At 33.8% G+C, this 23,666-nt stretch overlaps 1 protein-coding gene across 1 annotated transcript in view; it reads left to right on the top strand.

The window, feature by feature from the left end:
- The window catches only part of BRIP1 (BRCA1 interacting DNA helicase 1), a 151,587-nt gene that overhangs the window by 13,375 nt on the left and 114,546 nt on the right, over nt 1-23,666 (top strand). The window contains exons 5-6 of the mRNA XM_081272560.1: nt 465-592; nt 2,852-2,947. Coding sequence (XP_081128686.1) covers nt 465-592; nt 2,852-2,947 — 224 coding nt within the window. The remainder of the gene's footprint in view (nt 1-464; nt 593-2,851; nt 2,948-23,666) is intronic.

Here is a 23,666-nt window from a genome sequence, read left to right as displayed (position 1 = left end):
TTTTATAAAAATGAAATGCATTTCTTTTTTTTTTTAAAGAGAGAGAGAGAGAGGAGAGAGAGAGTGAGAGAGAGAGAGAGAGAATTTTTAATATTTTATTTTTTAGTTCTTGGCGGACACAACATCTTTGTTGGTGTGTGGTGCTGAGGATCGAACCCGGGCTGCACGCATGCCAGGCGAGCGCGCTACCGCTTGAGCCACATCCCCAGCCCCCGAAATGCATTTCTTAAGTCTTGACTCTTAACAGTTCTATTTCTTCAACCATATTATTGGAAGTAGTCTACAAAACCATAAATCTGTTTTAAAAATCAAACCTTGACTTTCCCTATTGCAAGCATGTTTCTCAAAACATTGTATCTTTGGTAAAAACTGAGTGGTAAAAAAGGACTTTTATTTCTGGTGCTCTTTTAAAAAAATTGCTTAAGTGTGAGTTATTTATACTAATTTTTTATTTCTTATATAAGACTCTCCTGAAAAAAACACTCTGGCTGCAAAGTTATCTGCCAAGAAACAGGCATCCACGTGCCGGGATGAAAATGATGATTTTCAAGTAGAGAAGAAAAGAATTCGACATGTAGAAACTACACAGCAGGTAAACAGAGTTTATTAGCAATGAAATAATCTATTAGTTATAACTAAACATGATAGTCAAATTCAATCAAGTTTTCAGTGGCATAAGCAGATTAGTAGGGTTGTATCACAGCCATAAATTGAATTTATTATAACTTCATTTTATACAGTTACTTGTTGTAAAGGAATTTGATATCGTGACGGGTTATTCATAGTAACATGTCTTTAAAGTAAAACTGCCTGGTACTTTCTTATGTATGAGGAATTTGACAGTAAAATGTGAGGCATCTTGGTAATTCAAGAAACTATTTTATTTAAAAAAAGTTTTTTTTTTTTTACTTGTAAATGGCCACAATACCTTTGTTTTATCTATTTATTTATTTTCATGAGGATTTAACCCAGTGCTTCACACCTGCTAGGCAAGCACTCCACCACTGAGCTAGAACCCCAGCCCAGAAATTCTACTTTTTAAAAGTTCAAGGGGCTGGAGTCGTAGTAGCTTAGTGGTAGAGTGCTTACCTAGCATGTATGAGGCACTGGGTTGGATCCTTAGTACCACATAAAAATAAACAAAGTAAAGGCATTGTATCCATATCCAACTTAAAAAAAAAAAAGTCAATTTTTTTTTTGCCCCCATACTGGGGCTCGAACCCAGGGGTACTCTACCACTGAGCTACATCTCTAGCCCTTTCTATTTTTTTAAAATTTGAGACAGGTTTTTACTAAGTTGCCAAGACTTGTCACTTGCAATCCTGCTGCCTTGATCTCCTGAGTTGCTGAGATTATATCTGTGCTCCACTGTGTCCAGCAAACTCCTTCAACATTTTAATCTAATAATGGCATTTTCTTTTCACCAAAATACCTTTGATAGGAATATTCATGGTATTGACAGTTTAAGTATAATGACAAGATTTACTCATATTTACTGATTTCTTAATATTGATACATGATAAAATACGTGTATCTAAAAATTATTAAAAGATGTGTCAGGTGTGGTAGGAATGGAATGATTTAATAGGGTATTGGCAAGTAAAAAAAGCATTGTTACAGTTTGGAAAGAAAATGTGCTATTTAGCTAGGAGTCAGTAACACATGCCTAGCTATTCAGGAGGCTGAGGCAAGAGGTGAGACCCTGTCTCAAAATAAAATATAAAAAAGACTGGGATGTATCTCTGTAGTTGAATCCCAAGTACCAAAAAGAAAAGAAAAAAAAAGAAAACTTAATGCTATTTATAAAAGAAATATAATCAGGCAATTTTTTTAAATCAAATATCTAGTAAGTAATAATAGTGATTAAGTAATTTATCCTATCATGTAGGGAATCACAACTATTTACATTTAAAATTTTTAGGTCTGGGGTTGTGGCACAGTGGTAGAGCACTTGCCTACCATGTATGAGGCACTGGGTTCGATTCTCAGCACCACATATAAATAAATGAATAAAATAAAGGTTCATCAACATCTAAAAATTTTTTTTTTTAATTTTATTCTGAATTCTTTTCAGTGTAATGTATGGCTTAAGTATTGACTGGACTTTGCTATAATATTGTATTTGATATCTGTATGGAAAGACTTTTATGGGAAAGTCACTTGATGATTGTATAATTTTGATGTGTCAGTAACTAACATTATTTTGGTTACTATTTAAGAGTTGTTACTAAAAAGTGCTGTAATGAGGTTCCTCTTTGTGTTTTTAGGGTTTTGTGGGTTTTATTGCTTACTTGTTTGTTTATTTGTTTTGGTACTAGAGATTTATTTATTTATTTATTTATTTTATTTTTTAAAAAATTTTTTAGTATTTATTTTTTAGTTTTCGGCAGACACAACATCTTTGTTGGTATGTGGTGCTAAGGATTGAACCCGGGCTGCACGCGTGCCAGGCGAGCGCGCTACCGCTTGAGCCACATCCCCAGCCCGGTACTAGAGATTTAATCCAGAGGTGCTTTACCACTGAGCTACATCCCCAGCCTTTTTTGTTTTTTATTTTGAGACAGGGTCTCACTGAGTTGCTTAGGGCCTCACTACGTTGCTGAGGCTGGCCGTGAACTTGTGATCCTCCTGTCTCAGCCTCCTGAGCCTCGGATTATAGGTGTGTGCCACCATGTCTGGTGTTCTCTTTGTGTTTTAAAAAATTATTTGATTATTGCAAGGTACAAAGAGTCTTCTTAGTTAAAAAAAAAAAAAAGAACAAAACTATAAACAGCTATTTTGGCCTTTAAGAACAATTAGCCTGTCAAACCTTGAGTTTATATTAAACTTCATTTTGGTTCTGTGTTTACAGATTAGAAAACGTCAGTGTTTTGAAAAGGAAGCATACCATTTAGATACACCTGTTGCTTCAGCAAAGACTGTAAAACCCAACTCTCCATTAGGAAAGGTAAATGCTTTTTCTCCACAAAATATATGTGTTTATATTATTGTTTAGTTTAAAGAAGGAAAATGTGGACTTTTCTAACTCCATTTTTGTAAAGAGTGAAATTCATTAAGGAATAATGAGAAACAGGTTAGAGATCCCAAGTACTGTCACATGTGTGTTTACTAATGGTAAACTATCCTCTCTATGCCTCAGTTCTTCATTTATAAAATGAAAAAAATTGGACTAGAGAGATGTGGAAGTTCTTTTTTTTTGTATATTCTAATGTTTGTGAACTCTAGTTCCCTAAAGTTCTTTTAGTATCTTAGAGCAGCAGTTCTTAAGGAGTAGACCAAGCAACTCAAGAGATTCCTGAGATGTTTATTTATTTATTTTTTCTTGTGATCTGTGAGATCAGGAGTATTTTCATAATAATATGAAGATGTTACTTGCCTTTTTAGTTGTCTTGACATATGTACTGGTGGGGCAAAAGCAGTGATAAAATGGTGGTGGTAAAATTGTTGGCGCCTTACTACAAATCAAGGTAGTGGCTCTAATCTGTATTAATAGTAATTTTCTTCATCTATATTAAAAATTGTTAAAAAAAGGGTCAGCTTCATTTAAGAATGTTTTGGATGAAGCAGTGAAAAATGACTAAGTTTATTAAATTTCAGGTTTTGAAATTTTTTTTTTTTTATACTGGGGATTGAACTAATGGGTGCTTTACTACTCAGTTACATCTCCAGTTCTTTTTAGTTTTCATTTTGAGAAAGGGTCTCACTGAATTGCTCAGGGTCTCACTAAGTTGCCAAGGCTGGCCTTAAATTTGTGATCCTTCTGCCTTAGCCTCCTGATTTGCTTGGATTACAGGCATGGTGCCTGGCTTGGCCCTTAAAATTTTTAGCATTTTATGTGAAAAAATTACTGGTACCCATAAAACTCTCACATCCAGAGGCAGGGTGGATGTCTTGAAGAAAAGCACTTGTAGAATAGTTTGGCTTGTGAGCTAAACTAGCCACTTTTTTTTTTTTTCATGGAACATCATTTTTACCTGGGGGTGGGGTGTGTGTGTAATTAAATAGTTATGGTAATTCTTGATAATAAAGTGAGGTTGACAAAATTTTAGGTTTCAAGTAAAAATTAGAATTTTGAAAAATATGTATATACTGTTGTGAGCTTGGCAGCTCTCTGGTACTTTTAAACTTTTATGGTGAAATTATCTGTAATATTATAGAACATAATGTGTATATATATGTGTGTGTGTGTGTGTGTGTGTGCGCGCGCGCGTATTGCTGAGGATTGAATCTAGGGCTTCATCCTGCTAGGCAGGTGCTCTACCACTGAGCTACAACCCCAGCCCAAAATGAGCCTTTTTGATATTGTATAATGTAATGTGTCAACATCTATAAAATCTGCCAAACTTAGTGAACTTTAATATTATCTAAATGAGCAGCTCACAATATTACAGATGATGCCTAGAAAAGATCCATTCTAAGTACAAGATAGACCAATAGACCCTTTTTTTTTGTCCTGTCCCTGCCATCCCTGGGCAACTTCAGTTTTGTTTTTAAGTTTAGTTGTACTTTGTTGATGATATTTTTTTAATATTTATTTTTTAGTTTTTAGGTGGACACAATATCTTTGTTTTATTTTTATGTGGTGCTAAGAATCGAACCCAGTGCCTCATGCATGTTAGGCGAGCGTGCTACCACTTAAGCCACATCCCTATCCCCTGTTGATGATCTTCATGGAAGCATTATAGTTAGAAAAATCAACTACATGCTTCTAGAATTAAAATGTTGAACATCATCATAATAATAAGCTATATGAATGACTTTTCCCAGGTTTTATTGCTTTCTTTCATGCTACCTTATTTTTTTCATACCCTTAGTATTATCTGAATTTATTTGTTTACATGTTTATTATCTATCCGCTCTGTTGGAATGTAATGTCAATCTTTCTAGGGGCTGGGATTGTGGCTTAGCGGTAGAACGCTTGCCTTGAACGGGTGGGACCCAGGTTTGATCCTCAGCACCACATAAAAAAATAAAGGCATTGTATTGTGTTCATCTACACCTAAAAAATAATTATTAAAAAAAATTTCTTTTTTCTTTTTTTTTAACTGATTTTATTTTTTTAAATACACAACAGTGGAATGTGTTACAATTCTTATTATACATATAGAGTATAATGTCAATCTTTCTCATACCTATCCTAGTACCTGAAGTAGCATATGGCACATATTAATTGCCCAATAAATATCTGTAGAATCTTCTTGAATTCTTATAATGTCTTGAAACAGGTACTATTGCTATTATCATTTTGCAGATAAAAGGAAGCTTAGCAATAACCTGCATAGTGTCAGAAAACTGGTAAATAGTAGAACTAAATTATCCTGAGGTAGTGTGATATTCTAGTAAATTTTCTAATCACTTTGTTATACATTCTCACTAAAATGCCTCTTAGATGGGTGGGGTTGTGGCTCAGTGGTAGAGTGCTCGCCTCATATATGTGAGGCACTGGGTTTGATCCTCAGCACCACATAAAAATAAATAAATAAAATGAAGGTATTGTGTCCCACTGCAACTAAAAATATTTCAAAAATGCCTCTTAAAACTTCTGGAGCCATTTAAACAGAGTTCTAACATCAAAGTAAGGAAAGAAATACATAGGAATTTAGGGATTTAAAAATCAAGCGTAGAATAAGCTGTGATTGTTTATGGTAGAGAAACAATTTTTTTTTTAGGATTTTTAAAAATTTATTTTGTTTTTGTTTTCTTAAAGGGATGGGATTCCCTATATTGCCCAGGCTGGACTTGAACTCCTGGGCTCAAGTGATTCTCCCATCTCAGCCTCCCAAGTAGCTGGGACTTCAGGCTCATGCCACCATGCCAGGCTAGACTTTTGTGGTTGTTGTTAAGTTGTATGAACTCTGGAATCAGACTGATTGATTTATCTATTTTTAAATTAAAATTGAATATAGTTAGGGTCTGTAATATGATGTTTTGATATATATAGTGAAATTATTAATAAAGTCAAGCTAATTAATATCCATCTCATCACATGGTTTCCATATTTTTTGTATGTGATGAGTACACCTACTCTTAGTAAATTTCCAGTAGACAATACAGTATATTAACTATAATCATAATTCTTTTGACTAAATCTCTAGACCTGATTGATCCTACGTAACTGTAACTTTATACCCTTTGACCAACATCTCTCCAAATCCCCCACCTCTTCAACCTTAGTGGGATCTGATCCCTGCTTCAGTGAGTTTGAGTTTTGTAGATTCCACATTCCAAAGTGAGATCTGGTAGTATTTTTCTGTGTCTGGCTTATTTCATGTATCACAATGTCCTTCAGGTTCATGCATATTATTGAAAGCAACAAAATATCCTTTTTAAAGGCTGAATAATATTGCACTGTATGTTGTATATTCATTTTTTGATGGACATTTAAGTTGTTGCCATATGATGAGACTGCCTGAGGTGTTTCTTTCTTTCTTTCTTTCTTTTTTTGGCTCATGCTAGGTTAGCACTCTTCTGTTGAGTTATACCATCATCCCCCTTTAAAAAAAAATTATTTTGAAACAGAGTCTTGCTAAATTTGCCCAATCTGGCCTTGACTTTGCAATCCTCCTGCTTTATCTTTCTGAATAGCTGGGATTACAGGTATGTGCCATTATTCCTGGCTAAGACTGCTTTAATCATAGCTCTGCTTTTTATTATCGGGGTAACCTTGACTAGGTTTTTAAACTTTTGGCAAAGTGCTTTAGTTTCCCAATTTGCTAAAGGGGGATAATAATAGTGCCTGTCTCACAGGCTTTTGTGAGGATTAAAGCTAATATATACAAAGTTCCTAGAGTATACTTGACTGTTTTAGAATTTGAATGGCAAGTGGTGGTAGAAGTAATTGTAGCAGCAAATGCAGGTTAAGTACTGTTATCCAAAATTTTTTGGATCTGTAGTGTTCTGGGGTTTGGATTGTTTTCAGATTTTGGAATATTTTTATATGCATATGGGTTGAATGCTCTTCCCTGAAATGCTTGGAATCAGAAATGTTTCAGTTTTTGGAGTTTTTTGGATTTAGGGATGTTTGCAAACTTTATATTTTATAGACTATGCAGTGAGGTATCTTGGAGATGGGCCCCAAGTATAAACATGAAATTTATTTGGGTTTCATATATACTACATACACATAGTCTGAAGGTGATTTTATGCAGTATGTTTAGTATGTTTGCGTTTTGACAGTGACCTATCATATGAAGTCAAGTTTGAAATATTCCATTTGTGACATGTTGTGTTTTTTTTTAAAGAGAGAGAGAGAGAGAGAGAGAGAGAGAGAGAGAGAGAGAGAGATAGAGAATTTTTTAATATTTATTTTTTAGTTCTCGGCGGACACAACATCTTTGTTGGTATGTGGTGCTGAGGATCGAACCCGGGCCGCATGCATGCCAGGCAAGCGCGCTACCGCTTGAGCCACATCCCCAGCCCGTGACATCATGTTGATGCTCAAAAAGTTTCAGATTTTGGAGCATTTTGGGTTTCAGGTTTTTGGATCAGGGATGCTCTGCCTGCAGTTCATATTCATAGTTCTTTACCTGTTGCTAATAAAAAGATATATAATACTGATTAATAATATTACATATTTATAATTTTTAAGTGCTGTTAAAAGGTATTATATTATTATTGATGGTATCAATAAATATAAATTTTGAGAAGTTAATTTTAAAGTAAAAAGAAATTAAATGTTTATGGCTGAAACTTGAGTCTAGACCACTTGACCATAAGCAAAGTGTTGTGTTCTTGGCTGAATACCTTGATCTTAAGCCAAGTATTTTGATTGATTTCTCCTTTTGGTTATGTAGCATGTTTACATGTTCATTATTAATATTATGGTCTTCTCACTAAGTATAAATATCTATAGTATAACTGTATCTGTAGCTATGTATGTATATCTTTTTTAAAAAAATATTTTTTTAGTTGTAGATGGGTACAGTATCTTTATTTATTTATTTTTATGTGGTGTTGAGGATCGAACCCAGTGCCTCACACATGTGAGGCAAGTGCTATACCACTGAGCTATAACTCCAGCCCCTGTATGTATATCTTTATACAGTTTTATTTTTATATCAGAAATTACATGTATTCTTCTTTGGCTTTAAGTGATATGACTCTCAGTTTCTATAGAAATACAATGATTTTTTCATGAGTGGGTGATTTATTACTCACAAAGGGTCTTGGCTTCTAATAAATTTTTTATAAGTTTGAAGATTTATGAAACCTCTTGAATCTCCCACCCAGTATAGTAACTCAAATGATAATGTTTAATTTGTGTGACACAGAATGAGTTTATAATGAAAAGCACATACACATAAAGTAATTGTATATGCTTTCTGAATGGGTAGATAAAAGAACCCCATAAATTCTTAAGTAAAATGGTCGGTATTGTGATTTTATTTTTTTTCTTGAAACAGAAAATTAGAATAAGTAATTATAATTGAAATAATCATTACAAACTGCATATATATATACATATATGCATATATATACATACACATATATATGTATATATATATAGTGTATATAGTCTTAGTGAATATGAATGTTTTTCCCTTTTGTATTTTAATGAGTTATCATTAAACACAGTGAATATCTTATGATGCTCACCATTAATAATACATCCACTTTTTCAGATAATTAGGACTAATCATCTCTATGGACAGGAAAGATGATAGGGATATGAGTAAAGTTACTTTATTTAAAGAATGAGATCTTTGGGTATCATAGAGGAGTAGTATCTTTCCTTTTATGAACTTATTTTGGTTTCTGGCATACCAGAGGCCCTAGTTTTAATCCCTAGCATAGGGGAAAAAAAAAAAAGAAAAAGAAAAGAAAAAAGAGGTAGTGTCAGTACAGTCTCTTATTGAATAGCCTTCCAGTTTCCACTTCTTCTTTTTTAAATTTTTTTAGTTATTGATCAACCTTATTTATTTACTTATATGTGTGCTGAGAATCGAAGCCAGTGCCTCACACATGCCAGGCAAGCGCTCTACCACTGAGCCACAACCCCAGCCCCAATTTCCACTTCTTTTTCCCTTTCCTGACATTTTAGACTCATTTTTTTCTTATTGATAATTCATGTCACAGATATAGTGAATCATCAGTTTCCATGTGGTCAAACATATTGTTAAATATTGTATTTTTAAGAATAATTAATGTTAACATTCTGATATTTTGTTTCACCTCAATATTTTCTCTAGGATTTATATTTTTAATATATTTTCATAATTGGCAAGGTATTCTTACACATGCTTATGTCAACTTTTAATTTGTTCATAAAATATTTATATTTGATTTTATTAAAATCAAATTAATAATTTATTAAATAATTTGTTAATTGGGTGGATATTTAGATTTGATTTTATGTAACAGTGTATTTTAATTATTATTGCCTGGTGTGTAGGAGAAACTTGGGTCCAGTAGAGTGCGCTGTTGACCTTCTGATAAAATGATGGTGGGAAGACCTTGGACTTTTTCTTCCTTTCTCCTCCCTCTTCCCCTTTCTTTCTTTCTTTCTTTTCTCTCTTTTTCTATTTAAGATGTTCTCTAAATTTTAAAAGTCATTCTCTCATAGTTTTAATTTATCTTTATTTAAAATAACTCATTAACGTAATTGCATATACATGGTAATGGTAATATGATGCTTACTGTCTGCCAGATACTCCTCTAAGCACTTTAGAAATATTTTTATTAGTACATTTTAGTTATATAGAATAATGGGTCTCACTGCAGCACATTTAGCACTTTAGCAATACTAGTTCACCTAGAAAATTCAGGTTCATATGAGAATGCTTATTTATTAAGCTCTTTTAACTTTGGGTTTCACAGTTTTAAAAATAAAAGAATTTAGTTCTTATGGTGTTGATTTTTCCCTAGTTATACATGAGAAAATTCAGGCACAGAGTATTTAAGTAATTTGTTCACATCACAAAGCTGATGAGTAGAGGCTGGATTAAAACACAAGCAGTCCTGAGACTGAAGTTGTAGCTCAGTGGTAGAGCGCTTGCCTGGCAAGCATGAGACCCTGGGTTCAATCCTTGGTGCCGCATATAAATAAATAAATAAAAATAAAAAAGACCCATTGACAACTAAAAAATGTTAAAAAAAAAAAAAAAAAAACCAACCCACAAGCAGACTGGCTCTAGGGTCCTTTCATTCACCCTAATATTCTACCTCTGAATAAATTCTTTCAGATGACCTTTGGGTGAAAGTTCATTTTTATATTGTTTCAGGTCATATCTATGCAGTACTGTGTGGATAATTTTCAAGATATTTCTTCTTTCAGTCTCCCAACACTCAACCCTTTTTCCTTACAATACTTAACAAAGTTTGCAATTATATTTATCTGTAGGTTTAACTATTTTGTTTTGTTTGCCTTATTGCCAGGCTGTCCTTAAGGATATGTGTTATGCCTCTCTCACATTTTTATAATCAGCATCTAACACAAGGCCTGAACTTTGTAGGGATACACATATTTGTTGAATAAATAAAGCATGGACTAGCTGGGCATTGTGGCGCATGCCTATAATCCCAGCGGTTAGGGAGGCTGTAGCAGGAAGATCATGAGTTCAAAGCCATCCTCAGTAATGGCAAGGTGCTAAGCAACTCAGTGAGACCCTGTCTCTAAATAAAATACAAAATAGGGCTGGGGATGTGACTCAGTGGTCTGGTGCCCTTGAGTTCAATCCCTGGTACCCACCCCGCCCAAAAAAAAAATCAAGAATGGTCTAAGTTAGGGAAATGCACAGTTCACCCCTAATTGTAACTTATAATTTTTTCTCAGATCCATATACTTGAGGTAATATGAAGTATGGTTAATTTTTTTTTAACTTTCTTCTGCAGTACATTTTAAATATATTCACATACAGAAATAAAAGACTGAACAATGATTTAGGGACTAAAAGGTAAGTTGATGCTTAATATAAACAAAAGATTAGAAACAACATTTGTGTTTTGTAGCTACCATTGGGGAAAGTTGTTAAATAATATAATAGTTGAAGTATAATTATTCAAGGGAGCAAAATTTTTGAAACATTATATTTCAGTCTTTTTAAAATAGTAACCTATATTTCTTAAAGTTAATAATAATATTATGATGAAAGATTTTTGACATCTCTATTTGTGCCAAATAATTTATATGTTCTCTCATTTGTTGTTTATATCAGCACTGTGAGGAAAATAGAGCAGATATATTAGTATCATCTTGTAGGTAAGAAAATTGAAGTCAAAAGAAATAAGATGATTTGACCATGGTCATACTGCAGGTAAATGGTGAAAAAATGATTTGAATAAAGTTCTAAAATTGAATGAATATAAGTTCATGGATAAATGAAGGAAAGGGGAGAAAAAGGTTGGGAATTTTTGTTATTGTTAGCTGATAATGAAAAAAGCAAAATTAATAAGAAAATAAATTTTATTATTCAATACATATGCCATTAAAATATCTTAAGTAGTCAATCTATGATAGAAGAGAGATTGTTTCCATTTCCCCTTCTGCTTCCTAGAAGTAAACAATACAAACTCATGAGAATCTTTTAAAATCCCTTTTTTATAAGTTTACAACATACATTTTATTTTTCATAATTATTTTATTGTTTTGCATTTAGCTTTGTTATTTATAGGATTTATTTTTGCTCTTTTTATATTCTAAGTTGTTATTTATGTTTGGATTGATTCCTAGACTTTTTTCTCTGTAAATTATAATTTTTTCCAAAATATATATGTATGTAGTTCTACATGGCTTCAAACATAAAAGCAACAGAACCCTGCCCGACTTCTGTTCTTTACCACCTCCCACTATCTGAAGTTAGTGATTTTCAATCATCATATTTTTTTTGTCTGTTATTTATCTCTTTTTTGAAAATAACATTCTTATTCTGCTTTTGTCTTGAATTTTTGGGTTTAGAGATGTTTTCTATTGCCTTCCTACTATCCACCTTTCTCCCCCTTAGACTCCCAATATTTGGTGTTTACATTATTTTGTAAGCATTATTCTGTTAACATATCATTCACATCTGGTTATAGTTCTTTCCCCAAACCAAGATTTATTTTTTTCTGGAGCTAATAGTTGTTTTGTCATTTCCTTAGTTGTCTACCCACTTGTAACTCTTCGTTCCTAAACTGCTAATTAGAACTTAAAATCTGTGCAACCATTCACATACATTAAGCCAAGAATGTCCATATTTTTGGACACTCAGTATTTAGTGGGAATAATGAAAAAATTTTTTTTGATGTTGAACTTTTTATATTTTTTAATGACATTGATTTTTTTCTGAACACAAAAGTGTTATCTTTTTTTTGTGTTTTTATGTGTTTGTGTGTGTGTATATATGTGTATGTCCCTCTACTGAATATTGAATCTGGGGGCTGTCTACCACTGAGCTACATCTCTATCCCTTTTTTTTTTAATATTTATTTTTTAGTTTTAGGTGGACACAATATATTTATTTTTACGTGGTGCTGAAAATCAAACCCAGTGCTTCATGCATGCTAGGCAAGTGCGCTACCACTTGAGCCACATCCCTAGTCCCCCCCGCTTTTTTATGTAGGATTTTTTTTGCCTTTATTTTATTTGTTTATTTTTATGTGGTGTCGGCGATCAAATCTAGTGCCCCACGCATGCTAGGCCAGCGCTCTACCACTGAGCCAACACCCCAGTCCCCACTATACCTTTTTTTTATTTTTTAATTTTTTTTTTTTAAAGAGAGAGAGAGAGAGGGGAGAGAGAGAGAGAATTTTTAATATTTATTTTTTAGTTCTCGGCGGACACAACATCTTTGTTGGTATGTGGTGCTGAGGATTGAACCCGGGCCGCACGCATGCCAGGCAAGCGCGCTACCACTTGAGCCACATCCCCAGCCCTTATTTTTTAATTTTGAAACAAGTTCTCCACAGTTTACCAGACTAGTCTCAAACTTACTATCCTCTTGGCTTGGCCTGTAGTCACTGGGATCACAGGCATGGTGTTTTTTTCTTAGAGAAAATTTGGATATCACCAAAATATATAGTTAAGTTTTTACCATTAATCTTAATTCAATTACCCCCTTGGTATCAGCCTCTATTATTTTGCCTGCTCTCTATTTTCACATATTTGCACGTGCGTGTGCGCACACACACACACACACACACACACAAATAGTTATCCATTGCTGTGTAACAAAACATCCAGTAATTTAGCTTACTAGTTGGGGGGTCAGCAATTTAGGCTTGCCTTACTTAGCTGGGTGTTTCTGATGGATGATCTCATTTGTTCTGCTTATGTGCTGCAGTTAGCTGCAGATCAGGAAGGCAGCCCTGCTTTAGGGAATTGACTGTTAGTTTGATTGAGACTTTGAGATACCAGTAAAGCTCATCGTCCAGCAAGCTAATACTAGCTTATCTATGTGGTGGTTCCAAGAGTAGCAGGAAAACAAACCTTAAAGTGCAAATGTCTTTTGAATCTCCATCTCAAGTTTGCTAATGTTCCAGTCACCAAAAGCAAATCCCATAGCTAAACCCAGATTCAGGGAGTGGAGTTCATGTCTTGGCAGGAAGAGGTTCAAAGTAGCCTTGCTAAGGGGCTTATATAAAGGGGTTTATGTAATACTAAGTTGGCAAAACTTGCCGTCATTTTGCTATTTTTTTCCTTTTTTTTTATTTCACATTTTTTTATATATGACAGCGGAATGCATTACAATTCATATTATACTTATAGAGCACATTTTTTTCATATCTTTCTATATAAAGTATATTCACTCCAATTTGTGTCTTCATTTTGCTACTTAACATACATTACAAATATACTTTGTTCTTACAAAATTTGGATAATAGTTATAACTCATTTTTCACCTAATATATCATTTTTATAGTAAAGGCTTTTAAAATTCGAGTTTTAACTTGTCTGTTTTGATGCATACTTTTTGATGTGATTTTTTTTTTTCTATGCCAGTAGTTTTCAAACTACTACTCTTAGGACCATTATAGCCTGCTGCCTATTTTTACAAAGAAGTTGTTTTGGGGGGTGGACACACAGTTTACTTTCATTTAGATATTATTTGTGGCAGTAGATTTGAGTAGTTGTGATAGAACCCATTTACTTTTTGCCCTTTAGAAGAAAAAGTTTGCCAATCCTTGTTCTGTTCTGTTTTAATCTTAGTGAGGCCAGATGTTTGTGGGGAACTCTGCCTTATCTGCACATTTACCAAAGGGTAGGATGGTAGATGAATGAGCAGTTGTTTGAATGAGTTTCTTCAGCTCCAGTAATTACAATTTTTGAGAACTTGTAGAAAACATAATAGTGTTTTCTGTAGTGGAAATAGAATCATTCTCAAAAATGTCTAATCTCATTATCATGCTTAGGGATCTTGGAGAATATTTTAGAGAACGTTGACAATTGCTTCCTTCTTTTCCTTTTTCTTTTTTTTTCTCTAGTGATTGAACCCAAGCCCTTGCACATAGGTAAATGCTCTACCATTGAGTTAAATACCCATCCCTTTTAAAAAATATTTTGGAGAAAGAATCTCACCAAGTTGTCCAGGCTTGTAATCCTCCTGCCTCAGCCCTCCCAAGTTGCTAGGATTACAGGTGTGTGCCATTGCACCTGACTGATAATTAGATTTTTGATATGTAGGTACACTTAATGAAATATATATAGCAATCTAGCTGACATGAGTGTATATATTTACTGATAGTAGAATCTATAGTTGTCACGTAGAAGCTTTTTATTTATGTGTACTGGGTATGGAAAGATAACTTTACCTTAGAAACCTACTTTGTTCATTGACCAATTATCTGGTAAGTTCAAGATTTATAAATTTATTGTTCAATGTTTAAAAATTTTGACACTCACTGGACTCAGTGATGCATACCTATAATCCCAGCAGTTTGAGAGGCTGAGGCACAAGGGTTGCAAGTTGAGGCTAGTCTGGGCAACTTAGTGAACCCCTGTCTTAAAAAAAACACCCTCCCCCAAAAATTGACACTCAAAATTACAGAATTATAGAAAAAATTGGAAAATACATACAAATATCTCATAAAACAGGTTGCAGTCAAAATGTGGATACACAACACATAATTTATTCAGTGTCTCCAGGGGAAAAAATATTCCCTCCCAGCTTCCTTTATGTTATATGTTACACATTCATGCCTAGATTCCCCCCCAAACTAGCCTTCAAAGGATAGTAAAATGGAATGTATGCATGTTGGACTCACCAATGGCATATTCCTCTTGATGTCCCACGTGGGGCCAAGACCTATGTGGTTTTTGTTTGTTTATTTGTTTGTTTATTCTCTGCTCTCTGGTATAAGGATATTATTATTTTTTTAAAGGCCTGAAAATACCCGTTTTCGTAACAGTGATAAACTGTTATGCTATAGGTGATAAACTTAAATGCTTCTTCTTCTTCTTCTTCTTTTTTTTTTTTTTTAAATCACCAGAATGTCAAGTAGAGAAACTAGACAGTAGTGTGTGAAATGTCTTTCACAAGAGTATGGTGTTGGAATGACCATCACATATGACTTGAAGAAATGATTAAAGTTCCATGCTGAAAGTGGTAAACAGAAGTTAATGAAAAATAGAAAAAACATTGCATAAAGCTAAAATAAAGATCTTGATCATGTATTGAAAGAGTAGATCTGTCAGAATCACAGTGAACACCTGCCACTCAAAAGCATGCTGATTGTGAAAGAAGCAAAGATCTATCATCACAAATTGGAACTTGAAGGGAACTGTGAATATTAAACAGGCTGGTTGTAAAACTTTAAGAAAAGACATTAAAATTTTAAAGATTTGTGGTGATAAGACATCTGCTGATCACAAAGCAGTGTAGAAATTCATTAATGAGTTTGCCAAAGTCATTGCTGATTAAAATTTGACACCAGAACAAGTATATAATGCTGATTACATATCACTGTTTTGGTGTTATTGCCTCAGAAAGAGACTGATTAACAGCTAATGACACAGCTGTTACAGGATTAAGGCGGCCAAAGATAGAATAACACTGCTGGACTCTGCTAATTTAGCAGGCACACTTTTTTGTGATAGGTTAAGTCTTGCATCCTTGCTGTTTTAAGGGAGTGAATTTCTTTCTTTTTCTTTTTTTTTTTTTTTTCTCAGTGCCAAGGATTAATCCTAGGGCCTTTTGTGTGCTAGGCAAGTACTCTACCACTGAACTACATCTCCAGCCTACTAAAGGAGTGAATTTTTTTTAATCAGTCCATTATTTTAACAAAATGGTATGAGTCATCAGAGACATCTCTTCTGATTGGTTTCACAAATATTTTGAGCCAGTGGTTTATGCTCATTTGCAGGAAAGCCAAACTAGATGACAACTGTGGCTGTTTATTTCAATTAGTTAAAATTAAAATTCACTTACTTAGGTGCACTAATCATATTTCAAGTGCTCAATGGCCCCATGTGGCTAATGGCAAGTATAGTAAATAATGCAGATATTGAACATCCCGTCACTGGAGAAAATTCCACTGGGTGACACTGGTTTAGGAGCTTGTATGTTCATGACAACATCTAATTTGCAATGCGTATGAAAAAAACAAAACTATTTTGTATAAGTTTTGTTAATAGCATTTTGTCAATATGTGGAAAATAACTTGAATGAATAGTATTGTTTTCTCATTTAACAAGTTCATTGAGAACATTTGAAAAATATCAAAATACTATAAAGAAGAAAATAAAAATCACCTATAATCCCAAGGATTTTCAACAAGCCTTTTTGAAATATATACAAGTACACATATGACAAGTATACAGTTGGATTAATTTTCACCAACTAAATAATACATATAGGTCTTTTTACCAGTTTCTCTTTTTCCAGGTTCTTTCTGATTCATGTTTGGTTTTTATTTATTCTAGTTCTGGGGATTGAACCCAGGACCTCTTGTATATAAGGGAAGTGCTCTACCTCTGATCTATAACCCCAAACCTGGTTGCTTTGATTTAATAACCAAGCTGGGAACATAGATGTTTTTTATCTTACATCAAGAGGCTTATGATACCAATTTGTCTTATTACTATTCATGCTAAATTTGGCTGCTAGGCTAAAGTGGTAATAACCAGGTCTTTCCTTTGTAAAGGTACATTTTCCTTTGATAATTAATGTGTAATCTCTGGGGTGACACTTTGAGACATGTGAATATTCTTTTCCCCAACAACTTTTCACACAGTGATTTTAGTATCTATTTTTTGTAGCTTGCCTGAATCAGTTTTTATATGAGAACTGAAATGGTAAATTATTTATTTATTTTTAAAGAAATGTATCATTCCATTTACAATCTTTAGCCAGGATTTCTCTGTAAAGAAGAGCATTTCTTGCCTTCCCATCCTCCTTTTCTCCTTGGGGGTCTTCATTTTTCCTTCTGTTTTTCTTTTATACTGTACTGGGCATTGGGATCTAGGGGTACTTAACCTCTGAGCTATATCTTCAGCTCTGTAAAAAACTTTTTTTTTTTTTTTTTTTTTTGAGACAAGGTCTTACTAAGTCACCCAGGCTGGCCTCAAATTTGTGGTCCTCCTGCCTTATTCTCAGGAGTAGTTGGGATTACCAGTGCTCTGCCATCTTTTTTTTCAACACCCAAGGTATTTATCATGAACTTAGTGTGATTCATCACTACTTTTAAGATTTCTTGCTATAATCGTGTCTGTAAAGTGCTGTTAGATCAGGAGAATTTTTGCTGTATTATTGCTTCGTCATCTTTATGATATACTTGTTAAACTGAGAATTTTTATTGCATAAAATTGTTCTAATATAAATTTAGATAAAAATTATCCCACTTTGGATCTTTCTTAATTCTACTGAAACATGGACTTTTCAGAAACTGCAGTAACTGTGTTAAGGAATTCCCATTTACACTAGGCAAGAAAGTAAACAGTAAGTGGGGAGTAGGGTAACAAACACTTATGGTATCAAAAAACAACCGTGAAAAGGATCTGTCTTAATGTGCTAGCCCATTGCAGTTTAACATATTGCTTACAACCTTCACAATAGAATATGAGTGACTTCAGTTACACATTCCAGGAGACTGGCAGTCTGTTACAATCAGAGTCTGAACTTTAGAGCAGGCTAATTTACAGCGATGGGATGAAGAAAGTTGTGGATTTGTATTACACACTCTCACCTGACACTGTATCTGATCCCTTACCTGCTGATTGACATCTTGAATGAGCTCTTTGAAGCAAGTTCCAGCTTAATTAAAACGTTTGCTTGGTTAGCAGTGATCTGTGAAAGCCTGTGATAAATATTGAATCAGGTTCACCTGCTGGTTGCTGTGAGTGGATAAACAGCTGCTTTGTGCAGTCTAATCATGAAACTGGCAATAGAGTACTACTGCCGTTTGAATTTTTTGAAAAAAGAATAGTTGAAAAGGTATAGTTATGTCACTTTTGCTATCTTGCTAGAGTGTGTGTGCTTATGTGAGATTTTGCACAACGGGCATTCAGTACCTGTTTTGATGGCTTGGACAACTGCAAAAGATTGATAAAGTTAACAGTAAACCTTTTTTTGCCTCAAAGATTGTATAATTCAGTGTTCTTTGGCCTTTTACCAGTAGCTCTTTCTGTGCATGACTTTCCAAAAGAAAAAAGGGTAATATTTTGTTTAGTTAAAAAGTAGATAAAAACGATCCTGTTAAAGCAAAGATTATAAATTTCAGCTTCAGTACAAATTATGTTTTGTAGCAACTTGAAGAATTCTTTAGATTACTTTTTTGATCTGTGAAAAAGAGTTAGAAATATATATTAGTGAATAATCCAAGTATTTTAGCCTTATGTTAATATTAGGTAATTAACAAGCACAAAATAGAAATGTGTTTAAAAACAGTGTATGAATCTTTATGAAATTATCTTCTTTGACTATCACTTTGTTTATTCTTTCACAAGAAAGAATGTATCTTAGCCAACATAGTTGTAAAGAAAATGCTGTTTCCATTTGATTCTCATTATAAAATCAGACATAAATTCTGGAATAAATACCCTTACCAGATCAGTCACAATCTGCTTTGAGCATCTGATAATAGTTATGAATTCACTTTCTAGAAATGCACACAAAATTGTGTCATGGTTTCTGGATGATCTCATACCCTCTGTAACAATCCATGGACCCTGATTTAAGAACCTGTTTCCTAATGGATTGAACACTTTGGGTGAGGAGGGGTTAATATGAAAGCTGTCTGCTGGGCTTTTAAGCATCTGAGGAGAAACCAGAATGTGTTTGCCATATTATGTTCTTTTGCAGCACTTCTAGCATTTTTGAAGTACAGTTATTAGCTCCAAGGATTATCTACCATAGTGGTAATTCCAGATTGTCTTTTTGAAGGTTTTATACTTTTATTCCTATCATCAATTTATTTGGAACTTTATGGGAGAATTAAATTCAAGTCATACTCACCCTGCCCAACATTGTAATTTATGTTGATGCATATAATTCTTGCTCATGTTTTTTTATATACATGTAGTTTTCCATTGATGAAACTCATACAATTTATTTGTCCATTTTTTTGTAGATACATTTAGCATGTTTATCTCACTATTAAAACAATGGGATAATTAATATTCTTCTCTTAATCTGTTTTAATGTGCATATGTCTCTAGCATGTGCACTTGATAGTGTTATGCTGGGTCAAAGGGTAAATGTATCATTGATTTCACTACATCATCAATTTTTTTCTTCAAACTGGATATGCCAGTTTATATAGCAGTATGTGAGAGTTGTTTCATGTCTTTCCAACATCAGATATGAAATGAAAATTATTGTTTCAATTAGCATTTTCTTAATTGATGAGGTTTAACATTAGGTTAGGGGCTGGGGATGTGGCTCAAGTGGTAGCGCGCTCACCTGGCATGCGTGCGGCCTGGGTTCGATCCTCAGCACCACATACCAACAAAGATGTTGTGTCCGCGGAGAACTAAGAAATAAATATTAAAAATTCTCTCTCTCTCTCTCTCTCTCTCTCTCTCTCTCTCTCTCTCTCTCCCCCTCCCCTCTCTCTCCTCTCTCACTCTCTCTTTAAAAAAAAAACAACAAAAAAAAACATATTAGGTTACACATCTTTTTAGGTGTTTGTTTACCTTTCAACATTTGTCTTTTGTAATCTGCTTGTTCTTAGTTATCTGTTAGGTTTGTCTTTTAAAAACAGATTTGTTGGAATTCTTTGTATGTTATAGATACTGATCCTCAGTTGTTTATGTGCATTACAAATACCTTCTCTCAGTCTGCCTTCTTTTCATCATTTTTTTTTTGAAAGAAGATACCTTTTTCTTTCTCTCTCTCTCTCTCTCTCTCTCTCTCTCTCTCTCTCTCTCTCTCTCTCTCTCTCTTTTGGTAAGGATATGTTTTTAAAGAGAAGCTTTATGTTTTAATGAGGTTGTAGTTTCAGTAGCTTATATAAGCTTTTGGCTTATTGGTTTATTGTCTTAAGAAATCCTTTCCTGGTGGGTGTGGTGGCACATGCTTGTAATCCCAGCAGTTTGGGAGGCTGAGACAGGGGGATCATGAGTTCAAAGCAAGCCTCAGCAACTTAGTGAGCCCAAGCAACTCAGGGAGACCCTGTGTCTAAATAAAATACAAAAAAGGGCTGGGAATGTGGCTCAGTGGTTGAGTGCTGCTGAGTTTAATTCCTGGTTCAATTCACTCCACCCTATCTCCCTTCCCCCCACCCCACACCCCCCCCCCAAAAAAAAAAAAAGAAAAAGAAACCCTTTCCTACATTTGGACAATAAAATATATTACCTATATAAGAACAGTGACCATGTAGCCCAAAAGCCAAAAATGTTTACTGTCTGTACCTTTACGAAAAAGGTTTGCTGATTCATGCTCTGAAGAGTCTCTGAGTTGAAAGTTTTTGTTTTCCCTTGTGGAACATAGTATGGATCTTGTTAGAAAATATTTGATTTAAACATCAAAAAATATTTAGTTAAATAGTTTTTATGAATTGAAGTTTATAGTTTGCCCTTAGGGATATTTATAATTGCATTCAGAAAGTAATGCACTTAGAACTAACTTCAAATAATTCCTTAACTCATGACTGAAACCAGTATTAATAAACTTCCCAAACTATACTTTGTAGACAATTAACGAGAGAAACTCTTCATGTCAGTGAGATGAGGTGACCCTTATTATTGTCTTCTATTTGGCTTGATATATCAGGGATTCTAATGTTTCCTGAATGAATGGATTATTGAAATGACATAGTATACATAAAGTGCTTAGTACACGGACAGCCCCAATAATAGTAATTATCATTAATAACCAACATATCACCATATATGTTTGTCAGCTACAGTGGCTCAAATGTTGTTATAAATGGATTTTTCTTTTTGGCTTTGAAAAATAATAAATTGTTATTTCAAAAAGAAGCTTTTGGGGGCTGGGGATGTGGCTCAAGCGGTAGCGCGCTCGCCTGGCATGCGTGCGGCCCGGGTTCGATCCTCAGCACCACATACAAACAAAGATGTTGTGTCTGCCGAGAACTAAAAAATAATAAATATTTAAAAATTCTCTCTCTCTCCTCTTTCACTCTCTCTTAAAAAAAAAAAAAAAGAAGCTTTTGATTTTGAAGTTGTTTTTTGACACTTACAGTACTTCGAATTAGAACACCATTTAAACGTCTATCAGTTTCTTTTTTAAAATATGTTTTTGGTTGTAGATGGACACAATACCTTTATTTTATTTTTATGTGGTGCTGAGGATTGAAACCAGTGCCTTCCACATGTGAGGTGAGTGCTCTACCATTGAGCTACAACCCCAGCCCCACATCTATTAGTTTTTTAAAAAATGTGTATGAGTGTAGTAGTTGGTTTAGACATTTAGTAATAGTTTACCAATTAAAAAATTTAAGTTATAGTTATGTACAGAATACCATGCTCAATGAATGAGTTTAATAAAGAGATATAAGATATAAAGTTTCTGTCCTTAAGGACTTTGCAGTATGGCTGGAAGGACAAACATGTACATATAGAAGTTTATAGAAAAATGTTACTGTTTTATTGACTTAGTTTTCCCTTTGTTTTGTACAAATCAGTTTTTTAAAGTCTCTTCCTTTTTACTTCTTTCTTTCTTTCTTTCTTTTTAAAATATTTTTTTAGTTATTGTTGGACACAATACCTTTATTTTATTTATTTTTATGTGGTGCTGAGATCGAACCCAGCATCTTGCATGTGCTATGTGAGCACTCTACCGCTGAGCCACAACCCCAGTCCCCCTTTATACTTCTTTATATACTTATTTAAAAAAATTGTTTTTAGTTGTTGATGGACCTTTATTTTGTTCATTTATTTATACATGGTGCTGAGAATTGATCCTAGTGCCTCAGACATGGTAGGCAAGTGCTCTACCACTGAGCCACAACCCCATCTCTATATATTTATTTTTTATGTTAACTATACCCTTTTGTGCCTGCTTTTTGAACTCAATTCATAGTGGCCTTTCCTTATCATTTCCTTTTCTAAAAATATTAATCACTATGCTTACTTTAGTTTTCAAGTATTTAGGTATACTGCTTTTTGGGAGGACAGGGGAAAGTTTGGAAACGCATTAGTAAACTTTAGAAATTGACATTGTCATATCTTACTATTTTTCCAATTATAACTTTGTGAAAGGAATGGTGACAAGGATTCAGCAGTTGGCCTTTCATTCAAGATCAAATCTTCTAATCATTCACCCTTTAAAAGAATGTAGAATGTCTTTATGTAATAGGGCAAGAGAAGAAATGGAAATTATTAAATACATGGAGAATTTTCTAAAAGTCCTTGGTTGCTGACTTTCTAAGAACATTTTTGGCTATTGTAAACTTAAAAAATATTTCTGAATGATTGACTTCTGAGTATGGAAACACTGCAGCTGTCATGGTCACACATGTAACTTGTATTTCTTTTTAAATGTTGACATTTTTATTGTTACTTATGTTAGGTTTTCTTGCCTTTTGTTGAAGTAAGAGGACTCTGGACAGTTTTTAGCTGTGGAAAAGAAGCCATCTCTTAAAGAGTTTGATTCTGCCACTTATCATAATCACTTTTATGTCTTAGAATTCACAGGTGTGGGGGAGCCTATGTGTTTTACCTTTTGACCTTCAGATATTTTGGATGAGAGTGAATGCTTTTAAATTTATTATCCAGTTTCCTAATTTTAAAATTTAAGGAGTGAGAGGAAAAGGAGAAAACATCCTTCTGAAAGATAGACCTGATTATTTGTTAGCAGGAGAACTACTTAGTGAGAGGTGTAAAATTGTTTAATTTTAGTCGTCTCATTGTTTCAAGCCTCCTAGGTCAAAGGGTTTCAGAGAAAGGGGCATAGTCTGATCTCTTGTTGCCATCATCAAGATCCTATCTCTTGTTTTCTTACAGCACTGAAAGTTGCTAAATTTGATATAAGTAATTATCTTTGTTATTATATAAATGTTGAAGTCTCTTTTTGACTGCCACATTCAGTTTTTCCATTTGCAAATAAGATTATACCAACTCTTTTATTTTTAATTAGCTAAATAAGTTGTTTTCAGTGCTGGGAATCAATCCCAGGGCCTTGCATGTGGTAAGCCAGTGCTCTGTTACTGCTAAGCTACATCCTCAGTTTCTTCAAATCATGTAGATGGAAATTTTAATTGAAGATCATTTCTGAAGAAATAATTCCTCTTTAATATTGCAAACAGTAAGAATCAGCTTTTTTTTTTAAATTTCTATCTTATACTCTACTTGC

Source organism: Spermophilus citellus (assembly GCF_964194105.1).
Source record: "Spermophilus citellus genome assembly, chromosome: 17".
In the NCBI taxonomy this organism is placed as follows: Eukaryota; Metazoa; Chordata; class Mammalia; order Rodentia; family Sciuridae; genus Spermophilus; species Spermophilus citellus.
The sequence above is the reverse complement of the archived record's forward strand: the minus strand, read 5'-3'. Positions and strand labels throughout refer to the sequence as shown.